Raw genomic sequence first — 24,675 nt, forward strand, 5'->3', positions numbered from 1 at the left:
AGTTAAAAAGGCGCATTCTCATGGTTGAAACATGTTTTTTATTTACTATCATATATTACAAATACTTAGGTTATTAACAATCAGAAAATAATCAATATGTTTGCCCCCCATTTGTTCCATCAGGTAAATGGCTAATTCACAAAATAAACCTGAGACCGTGAAATAAAATACAGTACTTTAAAGCAGGAACAGAATGCTACACGGTAGCCATAAGAATTCAGTACCTTTTCTTTCATCCAATGAAAATATGACTGTACTGATTTTACCATAAAATATACAAAGTATTCTGCTGTGCTAGAAAAATATTCACTGAAATAACATCTGCTCATCTTTACATGGGAAGATTTAGATGTAAAATTTCACAATATGATTTAGCATCAAATGATCTCAGTATGTCATCTTTCCCCATAACTAACTGGTGTATTTATTTATTTATTTATTTATTTGCTGTGTTTCAAGAAAACTGTGAAGTCGGTGATTTGCACCATCCTCTATTTCCATTATCAAAGTTCAATGACATCAAAGTCAACTCACCAGTGCCATCAATTGTGTTTGTTTTTGAGAGTGCAGCTCGAATGGCGATAATGCACTCATCAAGATCATCAACCATGTTATTCTTCCATCTACCATTGATTGGAACGCCAACATTTGTCAACCTAATGTTTCCTACTTCCCAGCTCTTTGGAATGTAGAATGATAGTCCTAGATACGGACACAAACTCTGTACGCAGCCACCCAGTAAACCAGGTGTGCTCATGGGGAATTGCTGTACAATATATTTGTGATAAACCATTTCTGTCCAGTGCATTTCTGTAGAGCCAGTTGGTAACCAAACTCGTCACTATTCGCTACGAGCTCCAGGCATCTTCTTGATTTTCTGTTCTGAATGGAGCCGCCCTGAAAAGATTAAAAATGAAAGGTTGGAAGTATTCTGGCTCCATAAGAACATTCAGATTTTTGACACACAGTTGTACACCAATCAATGAAACATGCAAGTATGCTTCGAGTCAGTCACAAGGAGGATTCACGCCATATAATCCATGGCAAAACTCCTTATCTGTCATGATGAACTAGAAATGTGTATTGTTATTTTATATTTTGTCACCTGAGTGAAGACCCAGTGTAGTTTCATGCGTTTGGCTGCGGCATAGCCACACTCGATGAGGCGTGGTCTGCTGTTGACGTCCACCAGGCACTTATTGTCGTCGTCATCAACAGTGGGACTGAGGAGACCCACCAAAAGCTGCTGAGTACTGGTGTAGTACACATTCTGCAAGAACATAACAACTTGATTAGGAAGGGTGGTGGAAGCGTCATGTAAAGTTTGCATCAGCAATAATGCAGTGCAACAGTGGAGTTGGATATTTAATTAACAAAAAATAAAGAAATGAGACCGAAGCTGGATAGAAGTGTGAAGTGGAGAGGACTTAGAACAGAGCTTACATTGGTTGTAGTTTTGAGTTATCCTTAGCATTGCTCTGAGGCATTTTGACACATTTTTTTGTTCAAACAAAGATGGTCAAAGAAAAAAAATACTCAAAAGTAAAGATTTAGAGTTTGTATGATTTATTTTTCATAGATATTTTGCCTTTTACTGAAAATGAATATCAGTTCCAAAACATCAATCAGCCTCCTAAATAAATAAATTCAGTCCTGGAAACACTATCACTCTAATTCTAAACAAGCATTTGTGAACTGTATTTTAATGTCTTAATTGTCAAGGGATTGTAACATTGGAACAACTTTGGATAAATCAAAACTACCTATTTATTTTATTTAAATTCATTGCTGACCTGCAAACCTCTGAAGATGGCGGACACTGATTTGCGACCCCTTCAAGGGAAAAGCCGAAAGGACAAGAAGACTTGACTCGAGAACATGAAAGCGGCAGAATGCACACGCACACCCACACATGCACACACACACGCACACACGCACACACACACACACACACACACACACACACACACACACACACACACACACACACACACACACACACACGCACACACAGACACACGCACACACACACACACACACACACACACACACACACACACACACACACACACACACACACACACACACACACACACACACACACACACACACACACACACACACACACACGGTAGATATGGAGCATGCATTAATATTTAATCCTTACAAACGGGCTTTTTTTCCAAGAAAATCGGCTTTCCTGTATTTAGCTGGGATACTGACCATTTCAGAATTTAGTGGTGAAATAATCTGCATTTAAATATGGGTTGGAGTGAGTTTGATGGTTTACAAAGCGGTCACAGTTTATATTGGATTTGAAATATGCGCTACATATACAGAGCACTTAACTCATGCTACATTTTATTTAATAATTACAATACAGACGTTTTTTGATGGTCAAATTCCGGAATCTGATTATCTTACCAAGCATTGGCCTTTTAATTGTCATATTAGTTGTGCTTTTACTACGACTGCATGACATTTCTGGACAGATGTAGGCCAACTTTGGAATTCTAGTAAAACAACATGTTGCTACTGAAGCAAACCCCAGCACCACTTGTACTAGTAACGAAACGCTCAATGTTAACAAATAGACATGGTTATATGTAAATAGAATGTTTAAAAAGACAGAAAAAATGAGTTTACCAAAATGCACAATGCATTTACCAGTAATTAATAAAGGTATAGGGACATTAACCCTTTTAATATGCGTGCTTTTGTTACCAGTAATTGAAAAAGTGTCATATTTAACATATTAAAGTTAGTTATGTTGTTAGTTTTTTTTTGCTAAAAAAATGGCACTATGGTAGTTGAGGGGAGGACCCATACAACAAGTGCCCTGAATGTTGAGTGAAACTATTAAGGACAAAGAGCATGCTCGTGGTTATCAAGAATATTGAATAAATGCTCAAACAGCTTCCACACGGGACACTAAAATGATCAGACAACATGTACTTTAATTATTGCAACCCACAGCTACTGAAAAATAAATAATACACCATAATTAAGCCCCAGAGCCAAAATAAAATATTCCTCGGGCACGTTTATATTCACAGATCTAGAAGAATGAAAAAAGGATGCAATACAGTTATTTGTTGTATATTTGTGAAAAAGACAGCAGAATAGTTAAGCCGCAAAACGTGTCACAGCAAAGTTAAAACAATCTGCTCAGTATGAAGGAGGATGAAGGGATCAATAGAAGCTTGATGAGGCTGGCAAACATAGACGAGAATAAAGCTGTGCTAACATTTGAGGACATTTCGAGTTGCTTGTCATTTAGACTGACCTATCCTGAACAAACACTCCAATTAGGCTTCAAACTCACTCTGCAACTGCCAAGCGACAAGGATTGAAACGCAGCTGTGGCTGTAAAATGAGAAAAGAATCTCCAACCTGTGGTGTCATTCCGTGACAGAGGTACATGATGGGAACATTGTCGTTGTCAGGCCCCTGATCCAGACACACATCATTCTTCAGTGAATTCTTCAGCTGGAAAACACATGCACACAAAAATTAGGAATATGTGAATAGGGGGATGCATTGAGGATCCCAAAAAAATCAGTATTTTAGTATATTGTGACCCAAGTCCTTGAGTAAGTACAGTACCCAGTGGGAAAAAAACAAGACTCCAGCAAGCAAGTTGAGTGTGAATATGATGTGATCATGCAAGAGCACATACTTCACACAAATCAAGTACCGGTAAATATAGTACATAAAGAAACAGAAGCTTTTCTTACAGACAGTGTTTTTTAGGTGTTCAATTGACTGACATGTTTCGGCGTATACTTCCGCCTTCGTCAGAGTGTCACAGATGTTGTTGTGACGCATCTTTAATATACGCCGAAACACGTCAGGTCATTGAACACCTAAAAAACATTGTCTGTAAGAAAAGAAACTGTTGAAAATTAGATATCAAGTAGACAGGATGAACTTAATACAAATATAGAAGAAACAGCGGAATGTGAGTTTTGAAAAATGCAAATACAAAAATGGCAGCATACTTATGCTCTTGTCACACAGTTATTCGAGCATGGCCTGCCTGATTGGTGCGCCACAAGGCGCTTCAGAAATGGTACTTTAAGAGTGAACTGCGATGGAACACTGCCAGGGATGATTTCGCTCCCCACTGGCTTAGTAAACGTTTACTTTATGTGCTAATCAGTAAAGCCACAGGCAGCACAAGGTCTTTTCGTAAGAGCTTAAATGTAAACCTTTCAAGTTCTGTGTGGCAAAAAAACAACAACAAAAAACACTATTTGAGGCACCTGTGGAGAGTGACAACTAGCAGACGACAGTGTCGATGCATATATCTATCTGTCTGTATATCTACATATCTATATGTCTATCTATATATCTATCTCAGAATCAGAATCATCTTTATTGCAAAGTATGTAGAACACACAAGATATTTGTTTCCGGTCGAACACGCTGCACTCGTATCAGCATCAAAAAATTGCAAAGTGGCACTATACAGTTCCATTTTGGCTACTGTTGAAAGAGTTCAAAGAGTTAATGGCTTGGGGGAAGAAGCTGTTTAAATGTCTACTGGATTTGGTGCGATGGATCGGGAGCGCCTGCCTGAGGGGAGTAGCTGGAAAAGGTGGTGGGCAGGGTGCGGATTGTCGAGTAGGATTTTCTGAGCCCTAGTTTGGATTCTTGCAGTGTGCAAGTCCTCGAGAGTGGGTAGGGCGGTGCCAATGATTTTTTCCGCCGTCCTAACTGTCCGTTGAAGTCAGATTTTGTCCATTTTTGTGGCGGCCCCGAACCAAATGGTGATGGAAGAACACAGGATGGATTCGATGACAGCCGTGTAGAAATGTTGCAGCATCTCCTGTGGCAGGCCATGCTTTTTTAGCAGCCTCAGGAAGTACATTCTCTGTTGGGCCTTTTTCTAGACAGAGTTGGTGTTGACCTCCCACTTCATGTCCTGGGAGACTGTGATTCCGAGGAACTTGAAGGTCTCAACGGTTGACACGGGGCAGCTGGATTGTGTGAGGGGTAGCTGTGGTGATGGATGTTTCCTGAAGTCCACGATCATCTATCTATCTATCTATCTATCTATCTATCTATCTATCTATCTATCTATCTATCTATCTATCTATCTATCTATCTATCTATCTATCAATGTTGCGATTTTTAACCCTTTCATGCATCCTGTACACTGATAACATGATACGATGTCCACTGTCATAACCGCTGTTATTGAAAAGGTTAAATATGTGAGGATTGAGTCTAACAGAAATATCTTGTTTTGATACAAAGATCCAGCTCCCCAAAAAAAAAAGTCCTTGATATTTTTAAGCCTCATCAAAAATGAATGCAAGCATTGTGTTGTGTTTTATTTTTTTTTGTCCCGCTGTAGTGACGTGTCAAACCGTCGCCACTGAGCAGCACATCAAATTCATGCCGCAAAAATAGAATAATGAGGTTTGCAGATATAAATTAATGTCATAAGGCCGGCCTGCTTCTTTGGTTTCAAGCTGCCATTTGTCAGTTTGTATAGGACAAATCACCCACACAACAAGGGGGCCGTAATAGTGCAGTCTGACTGTCACTGTGCATCAAGAAGCATGTCAGATGAGATGTGGGAGAAAAGAGACATTCTGTCTTGGGCCAATACAAACAGTGCCAGCATATGCCGAGGTTAGCTGCATGTGTTTTGCTGACAAATAGGATTCTGTTGCAAAGTCCTCCAGTTGGATTAGCATTATCTACAGTTTAAATGGGAATGGCACATGGCAGACCTCTGCCAAGGCTGAAGAGTGAACAAAAGTGGTTACGTCTTTATTAGGTCCCAACCAATATCTGTCATATTCTGTCCTATTTTTGGTCAAGTTCCAGCTGGAGTGGAGGGCGTTTCCCTCCGGCAGATGCACCTGTACCTCGTTTCCGTAGTAAGCGTCTGACTTTATATATATATATATATATAATTTTTTTAATATATATTATTATATATATTTTTTTCTTTTGTGTTTTGACAAAATGTGATGTGTGCATGAAAACATGAAATTGCTTACGACTCCATATGCAACAGTTTCACTGTACATCCTCATCTCGGGGTAGATATTGACCAGGTACCATCTGAAGGTTTTACACTGCAACCTCTTCCTCAGAGCTTTTCTTTGTGAGATGTCGCCAATGTCAATACCCGAATCCTAGATTCACACATAGATGTTGGATATTGTTAAGACTTGCAGCATCTATTCTATTGTAAACATTTCCACCCCAGTCTATGGTCAATCTTATGTCATCATCAGTGATGGTTGTCTTTATGTCTTACTCAAAAAATAGATTTAAAGCACAGTTCCAACTGCGGTTCTTCTCTGGAGGGCAGAAAACATCTCCAAGTGATTCAGACTGTTGGTTTTCACTTTCTCAGAGATAAACCAACAGTGGCATTTGCCCTGCGTGTTTAATTCTCATCCCTGTGGCTAAATTTCATGGTGAGTGATTACAGTACAAGTTAAATGCCTCATTTATTGACTGAATAATTGCTGACAGATATTACTCTTTTCAACAGAATATACATATTCCCCCAACGGGATAATGCAATTAACATAAGAAGACATTGTGTGCTGATCTAATTATTCATCAAATTCAGTTCTAGAGTAGAAAAACATTTATCTGTTAATTCTCTCTGAAGACAAACCCATCTCCTGAAGAACTAAATAATATTCATCTGAAACCCATTAAGTCAAAGACAATCAATCACGGGATGCTAATTGCTTTTTTTTGTCCCGTACAGCTACATGGCTATTGAAGAAAGTTGGCTCTGTATGTCCTTTCATGTGGTCCTTGAAATAGTCTTTCTATGGTTGTTTATGTCATTATATCACTGAGAATTTGAGCCTGATAGAACAAAGAACAAAGATTGAGTTCCAGGTCAATCATTATCACCATATTTGGTCATGTGATTTGTATTACCAAAAAGCATTTAGTTAGAGTTAGTTTGTTCAAATTGGGATTGAAACAAGTCTTCGGGTATTTTGAAAACCAATATAAAAAAATACTTAAGGATTTTAGAGCCCAGTTTAATCATCAGAAGCCATCAACCATCAGAAGCTATTGTCACCAACATCGTTCTGCAAACATGTTCAATCATAAATAACCTAAAAAAGTAAATCATAACGCTGATACCGTAGAATCCATTTTGTATAAACATGAGCCCTTTCTGGGAAACTGTTTACTACAGTGTTCAGTTTCCCATGTTAACAGGCTACAGCTAATTTAGCATTATTCGCACATGAAAGGATTAATAGTGCAAACATGTAAATACTTGGAAAAAAACTTGAGACAATTTAGTTCCGCGCCTTTTGACCAGTGGACAGAATCATCATCAACTATTTCCATAATGTCGAGAGCACACGTTTCATGGTCTTCCTGGACACTCACTCACCTCCTGAGGAACGTTCCAGGCCATGTAAACATGGCTCTTAAATTCATCCATCCAAACCTCTGCAACTCTGAGGGCATTACGTCGCACGTGAGACGTAAGGTCCTCAGTGTAAGGTTTATGAGCGCGCTCGATGTGGGCGATGCGGGCGCATGGGAGGACCTCCACGCTTCCGCCACACTGCCACACCTGATTTTGAGCAACATAGAAACACACAGGAAGGATAGTGTGCCATTAGATGCAGGATCGGGATACTGGAAGAGTCACAGAGAGGAAGTCATATTGTCACTGCATTTACAATGCTCAGAGTACAATGTTCATCAGACAGAAATGCAGACAGGGAAAAAAAATCCTCGAAAGACCATCTGCAACACGCCGCTCGCAAATAACACAACTGTGGCATTTTATTATTGTAATGAAAAGGCTATTTTGTCTGTGCAGAAGTGGAAACCTAATTCATTACGCTCCAATTTGCTGGTGCTTTGCCTCTTTTCAAGCGTGAGAGCAGCTGAGGTGCTTCTTCACAGTGAGTGCAGAGCGCCACTGATGACAAGCAATCTTTTTTTGTCACCTCAGTCACCTTCTGCGGCTTCAACTGTCAGGAGGCGGCTCCCCTGATGCCAAATGTTCAAAAGGGGAGGCCAGAATTCATGTCGATTAAAATCCAATAATGAACTCTGACATAAATTTAAAAACATTCTGGGAGGTTTGTGACTTTTTCATGACTTGTGAATTGAGTTTTAACCATGAGTGATAGACCACAATGGACAATAATGCTGTTTTCTACAATCAAGGTACTCACGTTTAATAAAATGTGAATAAACAGTTTTGGATTAGGGCCAAACGCTGACGCTGATGCCAACAGGTATGAATGAGTTTATTTCCATTTTATATTCTAACTTTTCTTTGTCTTGGGAGCAAAACACAACATGCAGCAGTTCTGGGAAAAGTGAACAATTCTTTGGAAAAAAGGCTTCGAAGCTGTTTTTATTGCCACTCCGAGCTGAAGTATACTGTTTACCATAAACAAAGAGTTACACTGTGTATTTAAAACACCCACCTAGCTTTCCCCTTGCAAAGTCTGTAGAGGTTCATTTTAATGAAGAATACAAATCACCATGGAAAGGCTAACAAAAAAAACCACCTGTCATAACCTTTTAAGCAATATTTGAACAAAAACGGTGGAGCAACAGATATAGACAGTTAATAAAACAATAATCACAGTCACATATTATTTTCATTGTTTGCGTTGAATGATCAATGTTACCGTGGCTGAACAAGAAGTAACAGCATCCACAAATATGTATCTGTACTTCTGTATTGTAATTGGCCACACAACAGAAAGAGCAGCACAAAGCCCATTCTGTATTGTAATTGGCCACTCAACAGAAAGAGCAGCACAAAGCCCATTCCTTTCCCTTTCTTCATCGAAAACAAATAAATAAATAAATAAACTTACAAAAGTGTTTAATTTGCAGGGGTTGGGCGGTAGTCTGGAGCAAATCAATGGTATTTTCACTCATTTGAAAAGGGACAGATAATTTGAGCAGCATTTTTTTCTCGAGTAAACTCCTATCTCAAGGTACCACAGAATATTATGTTTTCACGTATTGTAGTCACTCAACCCCTGGGGATTAATATCGCTTGGTTCATTCCAACTGCATACGTACTGTACAAAATACTTTACATTCATGTGAAGTAGAATAGTCATCACAATATTGCAGCCCATTCCTGCTATTTGTGTTTGCATTCACATCTGCCTTCAAGACATGTTTACGTCTGTTCAGCTTTGCGGGAGGTGCGCTATTGAGTGACATTCTAATTTGAGTGTGTGGTTTAGTATGTTGGAGGAGTCATTGAAAGAAAACAAAGAGAGACATCAGACGGTCGGTTTTGTATTTTCCCAGCATGGAACAAGTAGTCGATTCCAATAACTCCATTCCACATGCGATTGCAGCACATTATTCTACTTTTAAACGTGTGCATTTGCTGCACATAACAGAATGGTTTAACACGTTCCTATTCACAACTTTTTGAATCAGCTCTGTGGGTGAGACTGCTGTTGTTTCACACCTCAATCGCTAACTGCAATTCATTTAGATTATAGGATTTTGTTTTTTTTGATAGCACCTCTTCATAACAGGTTGTAATTTGGTGTGCTCATAGCGGAAATTTGCTAAAGCTTTCACTCGAGATCCCAAATTACTTCTGAGACCAGGGGAATGAAATGGTACCCCACAATCAATACCACTAATACATAAATTTTACAGCTGGCAAAGGTTAATTCAAAAGGATGACAATGTTTGTTTGTCAAGCTTTTAGTCCTTGGATTCAGAAATTCCTTCTGATTCCAAGGCAATCCAATCCAATACCTGAATCAATATAGTTCACAAAAACAATTTATAAGAAAGAAAGATTAATTCAAAAGGATGAACTTCTTCAGCTCCGTTGCCATTGAGATGAAAAATGAAACTTGTTTACAATCTCATTTTCTTTTGTGGCTTGTGAGATGAGAAAATTACGAACGAGCAATGAATTTATGTTTACCTCAACAAAAGAATTTCCATCCATCCATTGACTATACCGCTGATCCTGTTCAGGGTCACAAAAACCTCAGAAGACCTCGGTTGAGAACTGGGCTCATGGACTGATAACTTGTCAATCATGTCACTGAGATCACTTAGATCGTGCCATGACTCATCACAGGAGGCCTGAGGTGGAGAAGTGGCTGAGGGAGGATGACTGCATTTTACTGATAAACATCATGAGTCTGACGTATCATTTAATGATAGCGCAACCATTGTAGCTTTTCTATTGCAGCCCACACCACTATGTTTTAATCTAACACAATACAAGCACTCATTAATAGAGCACACAAGGGCTTTACAATTGTCTTTATGAATGATGGCCAATGAGACGGCAACATAAAACGCACAACCTCAGTTCCGCAAGTATTCGAATAGGTGTATGTATGTAGACTTTTTAATTCCATAATATTTGAAACTCTTCTGTATCAATCAAGCGCTTTTTGTATAACCCTGAAAAAAACATATCAGCAAAAATGGACTCTTGCCAAAAAAATGAGAGAATCAGGATATTTTCACCACCATTGAGGATATTTGTTTAGTTAGAAATGTTCCATTTCATACTAATGTCTCGCTGAAGTATTCCGCTCACATCTCTCTGCACTCAATCTCCCATTCATCAACAGTTCAAGATGTTTTCATTGTTAAAACACCCAAAATATTGCTCACAATCAGTTTTGCAAGCCATGACAACTCTTCACATCAAAGCAGATGCAAGGTAAAGATGCTCCTCCTTCTCTGCTGCCCAGAGCAGTACAAATAATTGGCAACGACTTGCTGCTTGCATGCATCACCTCATATTGTCTGCCCTCACTACATTTATTGCCCACTCTGCTCTATTTCCGTATGAGATAAATATCCTTCAATATTTTTTCACTGGAAAAAAAAAACCAAAAAAAAACAAAAAAAAAAAAAAACAAACAATTCTGACACAGTTGTAGTTTTGTTAGACGATACGTCAGTGCTCACTAACAATTCATTAGGTGCCTCTGCAGATAATAACGTGGAGATACATTAGCTAAATCACTGCCAGCCTTTTACAAAGTGGAGTTCGACCTCCCACCAAGTGGTTTTGAGCATATTTCCGGCGGTCTTTGAAGACCTAGAGGACTTGGTGTTCTGCAACAATGAAAGCAGAGAGCCTACTAAAAAGTAAGAGAAGACTGTCTTCTTTCACCAGAAAAACGAATGGCTTTAATTTTTTTCTGTTCAATAATCAACCTGAAAGAACATTGGTTGGTTTCACCAAAAAACGTGATTTCTACAGAGAGAAATATTTTCCCACATGCCAAGCAAAATAGTGACTCAGACAAATTTTTCTCATTGTCTCAAAGAAAAGAAATGTTTCTTTTTTATTTATGGATACATAGTTATATAGTTTTAGTGTAACTCATTTTCAGTGATCAGGACAAAACAAAAAAACGCCTGATTGTCTTTATGTGTGCACTTGGGCTTAGTTACAGGAGGAAGCAGGATGGAAACAAGTGACTGCACCAAAGTGTGATGTGACGATGAAAAAGCTTTTCTTTGCTGTGCCTTCCCACTCACTAAAGTTTTATTTCTCCTATATTGTTGTTTGTGAGCATGTCGTATTCTTACTGACGTGTTTCCAGTTTCCTCATGTGTAGGTGAAAAAAAAAACACCACCACCAAAATAGAGCCGAGATGAGCCAAGATAAGGCTCCAAATCCCTGGTGATTCTTCTGTTATTACTCCATAGATATTTTTTTTTCAGGTCAGGGAAATGTGTTCGTCAAACAGGAGTAAATGAAAAGAACTGACTAACGTTTGACGTGCTCGTGACTCACTTAAAAGAAAGACTTTGAGGTACACCGCTGATGGTTTCTAAACATACCAGGACAGCGTCAGACCAAATCAAGTAGGTCATTGTGTGCAATGGTGTAATCAAACCAACCGCCCGTGAAATTTGGATTGCATCCATTTTTTTTACTTATGGTTAAAGAAGCCAAAGAACAGCCAAAGGCAACTTGCAGATGCAGTGTGATAGAAAAAATATATAAAAAAAGTAACGCAACCATTTCACTCACCTTCAGAGGTCTCATATTATTGATATACCTGATACAATGTATTCTGAAATATATTGAAATATATGATACATAGTGCCTGTACAGTTGACCCTTGGCAATATTCTCCATGAATTTGGTATACAATTTAATTGCCTTGCAGATGACACCCAGCTCTATCTCTCCAGCAAACCCGACGCCTCTCTTCCACATTCTTCCCTTTCACTCTGCCTCTCTAAAATTAAAACCTGGTTTACTCATAACTTCCTCAAACTTAACAGCGAAAAAAACTGAAATTCTCCTCATTGGTACCAAATCCACGTTGAGCAAAGCTAACAGTTATATTGACAATTCGACCGTTTCTCCCTCCTATCAGGTCAAAAGGCAACAGTGTCATCCTTGATGGCACACTATCTTTCCACTCCCATATAAATAACTTTACCAGATCTGTGTATTACCACCTACGCAATATCAATCGTCTTCGCCCGTCTCTCACCCCTCACACCACTGCTATCCTTGTTCATAGTGTTGTCACCTCCCGGATTGACTATGGTAATTCACTTCTCCTTGGTGTTCCTCAGAAACTTCTCCACAAACTTCAACTAGTTCAGAATTCTTCAGCCCGGATCATCATCACCAGAACCTCATCTTTTCACCACATCACCCCCGTCCTCCAAGACCTCCACTGGCTCCCGGCCCAATATAGAATCAACTTTAAAATTATTCTTTATACATGTAAAGCTATCCATAACCTTGCCCCCCCCATACCTATCTGACCTTCTTCAAATTTCTATTCCCTCTCGTTCCCTCAGATCCTCTTCCTCCCTCCACTTCTGTGTGCCCGCCCTGCCCGTCTCAGCACGATGGGGGACAGAGCTTTCTGCTGCTCTGCCCCCAAACTCTGGAACTCACTTCCTCCCAACATTCGTAACATCGGTCTGTGTAAGCTCTCAGTCGTACAGGAGTGGTCCATCAATGAACAGGTTGCTTCAGCCGTCATCTGTACTTCTTTGAAGGTGTCGGACGTTTCGCTTCTTATCCAAGATGCTTCTTCAGCGAACTAAAGTCTTACTGGTAGTATCGGCCCTATATATATATCCCTACTGTCCAGACATGGTGGTGCCGGACACTGCTATGATAGGTCGCTGCTCTCAGGTTGGGGGGAGCAGAGGACTACTGCCCTGATTGCCCCACTTGCTCCGGTATCACCTCATCAGCATTACTAATCCTATGTTGCCTAAGCAGGCCTTTGTACGAACGATCCAAATCGGTTTAAAGAAGGATTTAGCTGTTTTATGAAAATCACTTCTTTTACTCCCCTTTGAGTGGTTGCTAGCTTTTAGGTGCATATGTACTGCCAATTGAGGCCCGCTAGTATGATCCCTGCGATGTTGCTAAAGTCTTTTTTGAGACTTTTTTAGTCTCCCCAATGTATTGCTCTTTACAATTTTCATTCTTACAATATACATTGTAAGAATGAAAATTGTAAAGAGCAATATATTGGGGAGACTAAACAAATTCTCAAAAAAAAAGAAGACTATCAACATCGCAGGGATAATACTAGTGGGCCTCAATCGGCAGTACATATGCACCATTGCACCTAAAAGCTAGCAACCACTCAATTGAAGAAGCATCTTGGATAAGAAGCGAAAAGTCCGACATCTTCAAAAAAGTACAGATGACGGCTGAAGAAACCTGTTCATCGATTCGTAACATCGATTCTCTTCCCACCTTTAAATCCCATCTCAAAACCCACCTATTTAAAATGGCATTTTCTGTGTAGCTCTCTCTTGTTTCTATTCTATTCTATTTATAATTGAATTGTATTTTATTTATTGTATTCTATTTATAATTGTATTTTATTTATTATTGTATCGATGCTTGTCTGTGACTGTAAAGTGTCCTTGAGACCTTTGAAAGGAGCTTGATATAAAATGTATTATTAATATTATTTATTTATTTATTTATATTTTATTTTTATTATTATTATTATTATTATTATTATTACTTTCAAAGATAGACTTTAACATCTTGATCAGCAATACTTAATCAGTGCAGTAATGGCGAGCATGAAGGAATTGATGACAACCTGAGCCCAGCTTCTCCTTTATAAATACAGCGGTTTTGTATTTTCCCAGCATGGAACAAGTAGTCGATTCCAATAACTCCATTCCACATGCGATTGCAGCACATTATTCTACTTTTAAACGTGTGCATTTGCTGCACATAACAGAATGGTTTAACACGTTCCTATTCACAACTTTTTGAATCAGCTCTGTGGGTGAGACTGCTGTTGTTTCACACCTCAATCGCTAACTGCAATTCATTTAGATTATAGGATTTTGTTTTTTTGATAGCACCTCTTCATAACAGGTTGTAATTTGGTGTGCTCATAGCGGAAATTTGCTAAAGCTTTCACTCAAGATCCCAAATTACTTCTGAGACCAGGGGAATGAAATGGTACCCCACAATCAATACCACTAATACATAAATTTTACAGCTGGCAAAGGTTAATTCAAAAGGATGACAATGTTTGTTTGTCAAGCTTTTAGTCCTTGGATTCAGAAATTCCTTCTGATTCCAAGGCAATCCAATCCAATACCTGAATCAATATAGTTCACAAAAACAATTTATAAGAAAGAAAGATTAATTCAAAAGGATGAACTTCTTCAGCTCCGTTGCCATTGAGATGAAAAATGAAACTTGTTTACAATCTCATTTTCTTTTGTGGCTTGTGAGATGAGAAAATTACGAACGAGCAATGAATTTATGTTTACCTCAACAAAAGAATTTCCATCCATCCATTGACTATACCGCTGATCCTGTTCAGGGTCACAAAAACCTCAGAAGACCTCGGTTGAGAACTGGGCTCATGGACTGATAACTTGTCAATCATGTCACTGAGATCACTTAGATCGTGCCATGACTCATCACAGGAGGCCTGAGGTGGAGAAGTGGCTGAGGGAGGATGACTGCATTTTACTGATAAACATCATGAGTCTGACGTATCATTTAATGATAGCGCAACCATTGTAGCTTTTCTATTGCAGCCCACACCACTATGTTTTAATCTAACACAATACAAGCACTCATTAATAGAGCACACAAGGGCTTTACAATTGTCTTTATGAATGATGGCCAATGAGACGGCAACATAAAACGCACAACCTCAGTTCCGCAAGTATTCGAATAGGTGTATGTATGTAGACTTTTTAATTCCATAATATTTGAAACTCTTCTGTATCAATCAAGCGCTTTTTGTATAACCCTGAAAAAAACATATCAGCAAAAATGGACTCTTGCCAAAAAAATGAGAGAATCAGGATATTTTCACCACCATTGAGGACATTTGTTTAGTTAGAAATGTTCCATTTCATACTTATGTCTCGCTGAAGTATTCCGCTCACATCTCTCTGCACTCAATCTCCCATTCATCAACAATTCAAGATGTTTTCATTGTTAAAACACCCAAAATATTGCTCACAATCATTTTTGCAAGCCATGACAACTCTTCACATCAAAGCAGATGCAAGGTAAAGATGCTCCTCCTTCTCTGCTGCCCAGAGCAGTACAAATAATTGGCAACGACTTGCTGCTTGCATGCATCATCTCATATTGTCTGCCCTCACTACATTTATTGCCCACTCTGCTCTATTTCCGTATGAGATAAATATCCTTCAATATTTTTTCACTGGGAAAAAAAACAAAAAAAAAACAAAACAAAAAAAACAATTCTGACACAGTTGTAGTTTTGTTAGACGATACGTCAGTGCTCACTAACAATTCATTAGGTGCCTCTGCAGATAATAACGTGGAGAGACATTAGCTAAATCACTGCCAGCCTTTTACAAAGTGGAGTTCGACCTCCCACCAAGTGGTTTTGAGCATATTTCCGGCGGTCTTTGAAGACCTAGAGGACTTGGTGTTCTGCAACAATGAAAGCAGAGAGCCTACTAAAAATTAAGAGAAGACTGTCTTCTTTCACCAGAAAAACGAATGGCTTTAATTTTTTTCTGTTCAATAATCAACCTGAAAGAACATTGGTTGGTTTCACCAAAAAACGTGATTTCTATCCAAGAAATATTTTCCCACATGCCAAGCAAAATAGTGACTCAGACAAATTTTTCTCATTGTCTCAAAGAAAATAAATGTTTCTTTTTTATTTATAGATACATAGTTATATAGTTTTAGTGTAACTCATTTTCAGTGATCAGGACAAAACAAAAAAAACGCCTGATTGTCTTTATGTGTGCACTTGGGCTTAGTTACAGGAGGAAGCAGGATGGAAACAAGTGACTGCACCAAAGTGTGATGTGACGATGAAAAAGCTTTTCTTTGCTGTGCCTTCCCACTCACTAAAGTTTTATTTCTCCTATATTGTTGTTTGTGAGCATGTCGTATTCTTACTGACGTGTTTCCAGTTTCCTCATGTGTAGGTGAAAAAAAAACACCACCACCAAAATAGAGCCGGGATGAGCCAAGATAAGGCTCCAAATCCCTGGTGATTCTTCTGTTATTACTCCATAGAGATTTTTTTTTCAGGTCAGGGAAATGTGTTCGTCAAACAGGAGTAAATGAAAAGAACTGACTAACGTTTGACGTGCTCGTGACTCACTTAAAAGAAAGACTTTGAGGTACACAGCTGATGGTTTCTAAACATACCAGGACAGCGTCAGACCAAATCAAGGAGGTCATTGTGTGCAATGGTGTAATCAAACCAACCGCCCGTGAAATTTGGATTGCGTCCATTTTTTTACTTATGGTTAAAGAAGCCAAAGAACAGCCAAAGGCAACTTGCAGATGCAGTGTGATAGAAAAAAATATATAAAAAAAGTAACGCAACCATTTCACTCACCTTCAGAGGTCTCATATTATTGATATACCTGATACAATGTATTCTGAAATATATTGAAATATATGATACATAGTGCCTGTACAGTTGACCCTTGGCAATATTCTCCATGAATTTGGTATACAATTTAATTGCCTTGCAGATGACACCCAGCTCTATCTCTCCAGCAAACCCGACGCCTCTCTTCCACATTCTTCCCTTTCACTCTGCCTCTCTAAAATTAAAACCTGGTTTACTCATAACTTCCTCAAACTTAACAGCGAAAAAAACTGAAATTCTCCTCATTGGTACCAAATCCACGTTGAGCAAAGCTAACAGTTATATTGACAATTCGACCGTTTCTCCCTCCTATCAGGTCAAAAGGCAACAGTGTCATCCTTGATGGCACACTATCTTTCCACTCCCATATAAATAACTTTACCAGATCTGTGTATTACCACCTACGCAATATCAATCGTCTTCGCCCGTCTCTCACCCCTCACACCACTGCTATCCTTGTTCATAGTGTTGTCACCTCCCGGATTGACTATGGCAATTCACTTCTCCTTGGTGTTCCTCAGAAACTTCTCCACAAACTTCAACTAGTTCAGAATTCTTCAGCCCGGATCATCATCACCAGAACCTCATCTTTTCACCACATCACCCCCGTCCTCCAAGACCTCCACTGGCTCCCGGCCCAATATAGAATCAACTTTAAAATTATTCTTTATACATGTAAAGCTATCCATAACCTTGCCCCCCATACCTATCTGACCTTCTTCAAATTTCTATTCCCTCTCGTTCCCTCAGATCCTCTTCCTCCCTCCACTTCTGTGTGCCCGCCCTGCCCGTCTCAGCACGATGGGGGACAGAGCTTTCTGCTGCTCTGCCCCCAAACTCTGGAACTCACTTCCTCCCAACATTCGTAACATCGGTCTGTGTAAGCTCTCAGTCGTACAGGAGTGGTCCATCAATGAACAGGTTGCTTCAGCCGTCATCTGTACTTCTTTGAAGGTGTCGGACGTTTCGCTTCTTATCCAAGATGCTTCTTCAGCGAACTAAAGTCTTACTGGTAGTATCGGCCCTATATATATATATCCCTACTGTCCAGACATGGTGGTGCCGGACACTGCTATGATAGGTCGCTGCTCTCAGGTTGGGGGGAGCAGAGGACTACTGCCCTGATTGCCCCACTTGCTCCGGTATCACCTCATCAGCATTACTAATCCTATGTTGCCTAAGCAGGCCTTTGTACGAACGATCCAAATCGGTTTAAAGAAGGATTTAGCTGTTTTATGAAAATCACTTCTTTTACTCCCCTTTGAGTGGTTGCTAGCTTTTAGGTGCATATGTACTGCCAATTGAGGCCCGCTAGTATGATCCCTGCGATGTTGCTAAAGTCTTTTTTGAGACTTTTTTAGTCTCCCCAATGTATTGCTCTTTACAATTTTCATTCTTACAATATACATTGTAAGAATGAAAATTGTAAAGAGCAATATATTGGGGAGACTAAACAAATTCTCAAAAAAAAAGAAGACTATCAACATCGCAGGGATAATACTAGTGGGCCTCAATCGGCAGTACATATGCACCATTGCACCTAAAAGCTAGCAACCACTCAATTGAAGAAGCATCTTGGATAAGAAGCGAAAAGTCCGACATCTTCAAAAAAGTACAGATGACGGCTGAAGAAACCTGTTCATCGATTCGTAACATCGATTCTCTTCCCACCTTTAAATCCCATCTCAAAACCCACCTATTTAAAATGGCATTTTCTGTGTAGCTCTCTCTTGTTTCTATTCTATTCTATTTATAATTGAATTGTATTTTATTTATTGTATTCTATTTATAATTGTATTTTATTTATTATTGTATCGATGCTTGTCTGTGACTGTAAAGTGTCCTTGAGACCTTTGAAAGGAGCTTGATATAAAATGTATTATTAATATTATTATTTATTTATTTATATTTTATTTTTATTTTTTTATTATTATTATTATTATTATTATTACTTTCAAAGATAGACTTTAACATCTGGATCAGCAATACTTAATCAGTGCAGTGATGGCGAGCATGAAGGAATTGATGACAACCTGAGCCCAGCTTCTCCTTTATAAATACAGACAGATGTTTAGACTCCTAATGTAGTGAATGCAGAAAATGTATTTTACCACATTAACATTGAGTATCGAGGGGTAAATGATATGCATACCCCATCTACTACCTGTGTCGCTAATATTGAGATATTTACTATGTTTACATATGTTCTGAACATCCACAGCAGTCCCGTTTTTAGGCCACGGAATACTAAATGGGATTGTCATGAGATGGGCAAACGTTCCTGGGATTGCCATTGATGCCGTAGAGCTTTGCATACAACCATATTTAATTTAGCTACAATGTCAACAATGGCATGCCTGTTTATAACGCTTTGTGTTGAATGAGAGAGTGAGAGAGAAAGAGAACGAGAGAGAGAAAGAAAGAGAGAGAGAGTATTATCTGACAATGTGAGAGCACACTGTGCATCCAGTATGTGAATAGCAGACTCTTTCAGCCATTGACAGAAAGCTACGATCAACTATTTGAATGGCAAAAGTCATTGCTAGGCTTTTAGCATTGTATGTTTGAACAAAAACGGTGGAACAACACAAATAGACATATAAAGATGATTACAGGCATATATTATTTATCTTCGACAAAGCATGACTAACATACTGTTATTTACTCTTGTTCACCTGAAGTAACGTGTCAACGAAACATTGTCGAATTTGAAAACGCAATCATGCGACAATGTAAGCTGGGCTTTGGGAGGATCTCAATGTAAACGTCTGGTCTGACCGTGTCGCAAATATGTGACAGAAGATGAAATTTGAGAGGCTGCTTCGCTGCCTTTGCTGTCTGTGCATTCTCTCCACGGGGATTGCACGATTACGATTTCTCCACTCACCCCCCTTCAGGTATGCTGATGAGAATCTTGGCTTGGCTGACCTGTGTGTAATGCTACAGTGACACTGCCTTTCTTTAACTTCTTTACGCCATGGCCACGAGATTAGTGAAATGTGCAAAATCTTATTATTTATTCATTTCTTTCTTTTTTTATTGACCATTCTTCGATGAGTATTAAAGGAAAACCGACGTCTCCGGACAAGTTGTGTCCATAATTTGTAAAATGGCTTCAAATGACTTCTACTGAGCATATTTTACAAAGATTCCACCGCATATAGCTATATTTTACGTTTTAAGACTCGCGCTGAATATTCCGGAAGTCTTGTTTTTCAGTTGGTGTCGAATACGTACGTGACGTCACTGAAGGAATGCCCCTGACTGAAAAAAGGACACATTCTAGCAGTCCTTCCATCACGTCAATGTATTTTGCTGTACTTGTTTGGTCTGAAAACCTCGTGTTGCTGTGTGTGTTAGGGTGTAATTGGTATTTATGATCTTATTGTTTGCTCAAATTGTTTCAATGCTCTCAAATTATTGGGTACACATTTCCAGGGAATATTTGAGATGAGTGAGATCCTCTAGGTCAGCTGCACGGACACAATATTTGCTCCTCTGGGGGTGCTTTGGTACATTATTCTGGAAGTTAGCAATTTCTTGTAAAAAAATAAAAATAAATCATGACAATACAACTTGACGAGAGCTTCAACTGTAAGACAACGGGTCTATCAGCGGTTTTGGAAATAGTCCCCCGTTCCTCATGTCATTTATTTATTTCATGTTTTAAAAGAAAATAAATGAAAGGGGAGAAAAAAATAAGTTGATACCTTGGTCAAGGAAGCATCACCCAATAATACGAACCAATCCCAATTTTCCCGTTTCTATCTGCAGTGGCATTCAAAACCAAGTTCCTTTGCTCCACAATGCAGCAAGGCTAAAGCAATGGAAAAGGCCCCAGCCAGTCGGCAACCTTGCGTCATAAAGTGAAAAATGATCCACAATTTCTAAAATTACTTCAAAGAGACCGTGATGGCATTTACATTTAGATGAAATTAAACGGAAGAAGTGGGGAATAAGAAGGCTGTCTCTTGCATAAATCCTTAATCCAATTCCTTTTAAAAATATTGTCAAATCCATGAATCATATTTCCCCATCCTGTACAGCTGAGAAGAGACAATACATGAGTCAGCTCCCAGTTGAATGCGATTGAATTTGGGGAATTTGGGAAATTGAACCAGACTTGGTCTCAATCGTATTGTTAAGGAAAACAGACCGTGACTGAATATGTATGCCGTATTTTCAATACAGCTCTTTTGATGGATTAACTAATGTTGCAAATATTTACTCCATCGTAAATGATAAAAAGGAAATATAACAATACAAAGGAATTGATAGGAATAATTTAGGGCATTTACTCCCCTTTATCTCATGAGATGGCCACATAAAATAAACATTTGTGTCAGTGTACCAAATTAGAGTGCAGTGAGTGATTGACAACAAACAAACATTTTCCTTTCATTTTACCCAGGATACCGCTTTAAAGCCTCTGCCAAAGACTGTAGCTGTCGACCTAGTTTGTCTCTGAGGATCCTTCGGCTGCTAGTCATGCTAGCAGCTGGTGTCAAGGCATGACCGGCACACAGCAGACATGCCAGCCTCCGTGGGCTCTGCATTTCCAAACCATAGCTGAACTGTCAGCCTGAAGCGGAGTGAGGGCTCGGCTCAAACTGTGCAAGTAAACATCACACAGTTTGAGTCTAAGGGACAATGTCATTCCTGGAAAAAATAAAAATGAAAAAAAAAAACACCCACAGCATGAACTTTGCCTCTTCCGGCTATCATTGTCAAAAGTGACCTTTCTGCATTCTACATCGTTTGAAAACACTCAGTGCCGTGTAGTCAGTCCAACAAAGACATATCTTTGAGTAAATATGTCGCAAGTACATTCCTGGACACACATTCCAAAAGTAGTGCAGTGCGAACCTATATGATAAAATGCAAATGAATTGCAGGTAAAAGAAAAGACGTTTTATTACTTCATGATTTGACATGATTACTTTCGGCTTTTTTTTTTCGTGACCCACCGTTTAATAGTGGCTGCATTGCGTGTGTGCGTATGTGTGAGTGAGTGAGTGAGTGAGTGAGTGAGTGAGTGAGTGAGTGAGTGAGTGAGTGAGTGAGTGACGACAAACCACCGGTTGAGGATAAGCATCTGTTGCTAGAGCCAAACTGTGGCAGGGTTTTTACCTTCTGGAGCTGGATTTGACTCCTTGATCCTGGATTAGTCGCAAATACAGTCCCAATTCTACTTCATAAGGTTGGACTGTTACATTGCTAATTTTTGGGACACCTAATTTTGTTTGGGTTCAATATGCTTTACACGCTTTACTGTATTATATTGAATGTTTCATTATAGATCAATCAAAGACTATTCATTCATTCATTCATTCATTCATTCATTCATTCATTCATTCATTCATTCATACACAGGAATGATCAGAATCAGAAAGCCTTTAATAGTCCTACAATGGGGATATTTTCATTTCATTGATTCATCCATCCATCCATTCATTCATTCATTCATTCATTTTCCTAATCGCTTGATTATCACGAGGGTCGCGGCAGGTGCTGGAGCCTATCGCAGCTGTCTTTGGGCACTTGGCGGCTGCCACCTTAAACCGGTTGCCAGCCAACCGCACATTAAAAAGCAATCAATACAAATAAAATAACAACATGTAAGGCTGCCTTAGTGGTATGTAGTTCACTTACGGGTATTTGGTATCCCATTCCGAATTTCTTATTGCACTTGGGAGATCAGTTCCAGCTAGGGGTGCACTGTGTTTAGACGGTGTATTGGTAAGCAGTAAACAATTGGTATACGTAAGGTAGAAATATGGACTCAAATCAACAGTGGCGATAACAGTTCTGGATGATCTCATAATATCTGCTGCAGTGTGGCTTCGGGTCCATCAAACCATGGAGCTGTATGAGCTGCTGCCCCTGTCATTTTTTTTCTCCCAAATTCAATGTACGGTTGCTACCTTCAATGCTTTATTGGGAGTAATTCAGAGTGAAATGTGTTACATGGTCCAGCTAATGTGTGCTAAAGGTCAATTACCCCTATTCAGTGAAATAAGGCACAGTAATGACAGTCTCATAAACTTTCGAAATAGACCTTAATAATTAGTACACATGGTTGCCAATAACAAATTCCTATAGAATTACATGTTTTTTAATTCTAAAGTTTAATAATCCTAAAATGTTTTCATTCAAGGATTCCAAACAACAATGACCCTGTGCTCTGCAATGAAACAATTCAACCTTGCAATCACCTCGACCAGGAGGGGTGGATCATTTTACCTCTCACGTGCAATTTTGATGCTGTGTTTTGTGATGATGTGCATGTGCAGCAGTCTTTTGAAATGAAGACCGTGATTACGGCTTTATCGTCAGACCACTTTAAAAGGCCTATTCAACAGAGGGCTAATGCAGCCGTACTTTTATGTCGTTAATGGGTTTATTCTTTTTCCTTTGGAAAATGCTGACAAGGAAAACAGAAGCACAAGAGCAATTTAATGCTGGGATGCATCTCTATCACATTCAGAACAGGAACAACAAGATTTTTGAAACACTGATTAATCATGGCTTAGATGATAGAATCTATCGTCGTATGAACAATTGTATGTTTTCAGCTTTGTGAGAATATCTTGAGAACATCCAGTGTCTATTCTGAGTGGATAAAGCGATGTACACAATGCAATGTGATTTTGTGAAAGAACAACCCAAAACAGTTGAAGATTTTGCAGCAGTAAAGGTGCAACTCCAAATTTTCATTCCATTCACTTCGGGTGTGCCGAAGTGAATGCCGCCTCTTTTTCCATAATAGAAATGTGTATGGATTACAAAAAAAATAAATTGTTCACACAGCTAATGGGACAAGAAAATGTTTTTCTCCGATGTTCATTTCCTCACCAAAATTGGTTGGTGAGTTGAAAAAAATCCTGCTTTTGAGAAAACGCTAACAGATGCCCTCAGATAATGATGATAGCAGGAGATCGAACTGAGTCAACCACAATGCAAAAACAATTATGATGCGCCATACTTATCTTTTTTTATCAGATCTTATTGATGCAGCAGAATAACAGCATTATTAACCACAAACCACAATGCTTAACCCTAGTGGGTCAGCTTTTCTGCCAACGACTGAAAAAAAGCACTCACATAATCAATATTTCTTTAGAGACTACGCATAGTGAAAGTGAAACGTGAGTCCTCGTGTAACCTTGCCCCAACAAACAGCCGATAAGTGTCATTATTCTTGGTAAATTTGCACATATTTCATGGCTGCACAATGGCCAACGGCCACACACGTTGACTGCATTACTCACCCTGATGCCCAGCTCCACATTCTCTCCACCGTACACCTCCATGCCTTCATCCAGCAGACCTATCTCCTCAAAGTACAGCCTGTCCACCACGAAGCAGCCAATCAGGGAGGGACTCCTGCAGGAGGAAGCGGGATTTCAGATCTGTGTTGTCGACTCGGTAAAGTCACCGCAGATGACGTTGAAAAATGTGTTTCAATTATGCAAATAGAGAGGTTGCGAATAACAAAGTAACTCATTCATTTTACTCACTGTTATTAAATCACGCAGCCTTGAGTTAGCAGCGATCAAACATACATGTTTTTCAGATAAGAACCATCCTTTTTTTCTTACTTTAATTTAACGTAAGGAATAAAATTGAGATGGGAGCGCAGTATGGTAGCAGTGAACTCAACTCCACAACAAGCAGCAGTTTTGTAGATTGTAAGCAATTCTTCGAAAAACAGACTTCAAGCTGTTTAATGCCTCCCCAGGCTGGTTGGTAGTGTCTAATCAGGCTGATCAGCACCTGTGC

General features: G+C 39.1%; 1 protein-coding gene across 3 annotated transcripts in view; it reads right to left on the minus strand.

Annotated features, from left to right (window-relative positions):
- galnt18b (UDP-N-acetyl-alpha-D-galactosamine:polypeptide N-acetylgalactosaminyltransferase 18b) overlaps positions 1–24,675 on the minus strand; it is a 66,978-nt gene continuing 42,303 nt past the window's right edge. Inside the window, exons 6-11 of one of the 3 annotated variants that reach the window (XM_088992454.1) lie at positions 24,165–24,279; positions 7,397–7,582; positions 6,018–6,155; positions 3,394–3,489; positions 1,106–1,270; positions 2–897 (exon numbers count right to left, since the gene is read on the minus strand). In XM_088992454.1, coding sequence (XP_088848580.1) covers positions 754–897; positions 1,106–1,270; positions 3,394–3,489; positions 6,018–6,155; positions 7,397–7,582; positions 24,165–24,279 — 844 coding nt within the window. In that variant the 3' untranslated portion in view covers positions 2–753. Of the gene's footprint in view, positions 898–1,105; positions 1,271–3,393; positions 3,490–6,017; positions 6,156–7,396; positions 7,583–24,164; positions 24,280–24,675 lie in introns of all 3 variants that reach the window. The other 2 variants (XM_088992455.1, XM_088992456.1) reach the window with 2 other exon arrangements.

Source organism: Hippocampus bargibanti, linkage group LG03 (assembly GCF_051943395.1).
Source record: "Hippocampus bargibanti isolate YZ-2025 linkage group LG03, ASM5194339v1, whole genome shotgun sequence".
NCBI classification, from domain to species: Eukaryota; Metazoa; Chordata; class Actinopteri; order Syngnathiformes; family Syngnathidae; genus Hippocampus; species Hippocampus bargibanti.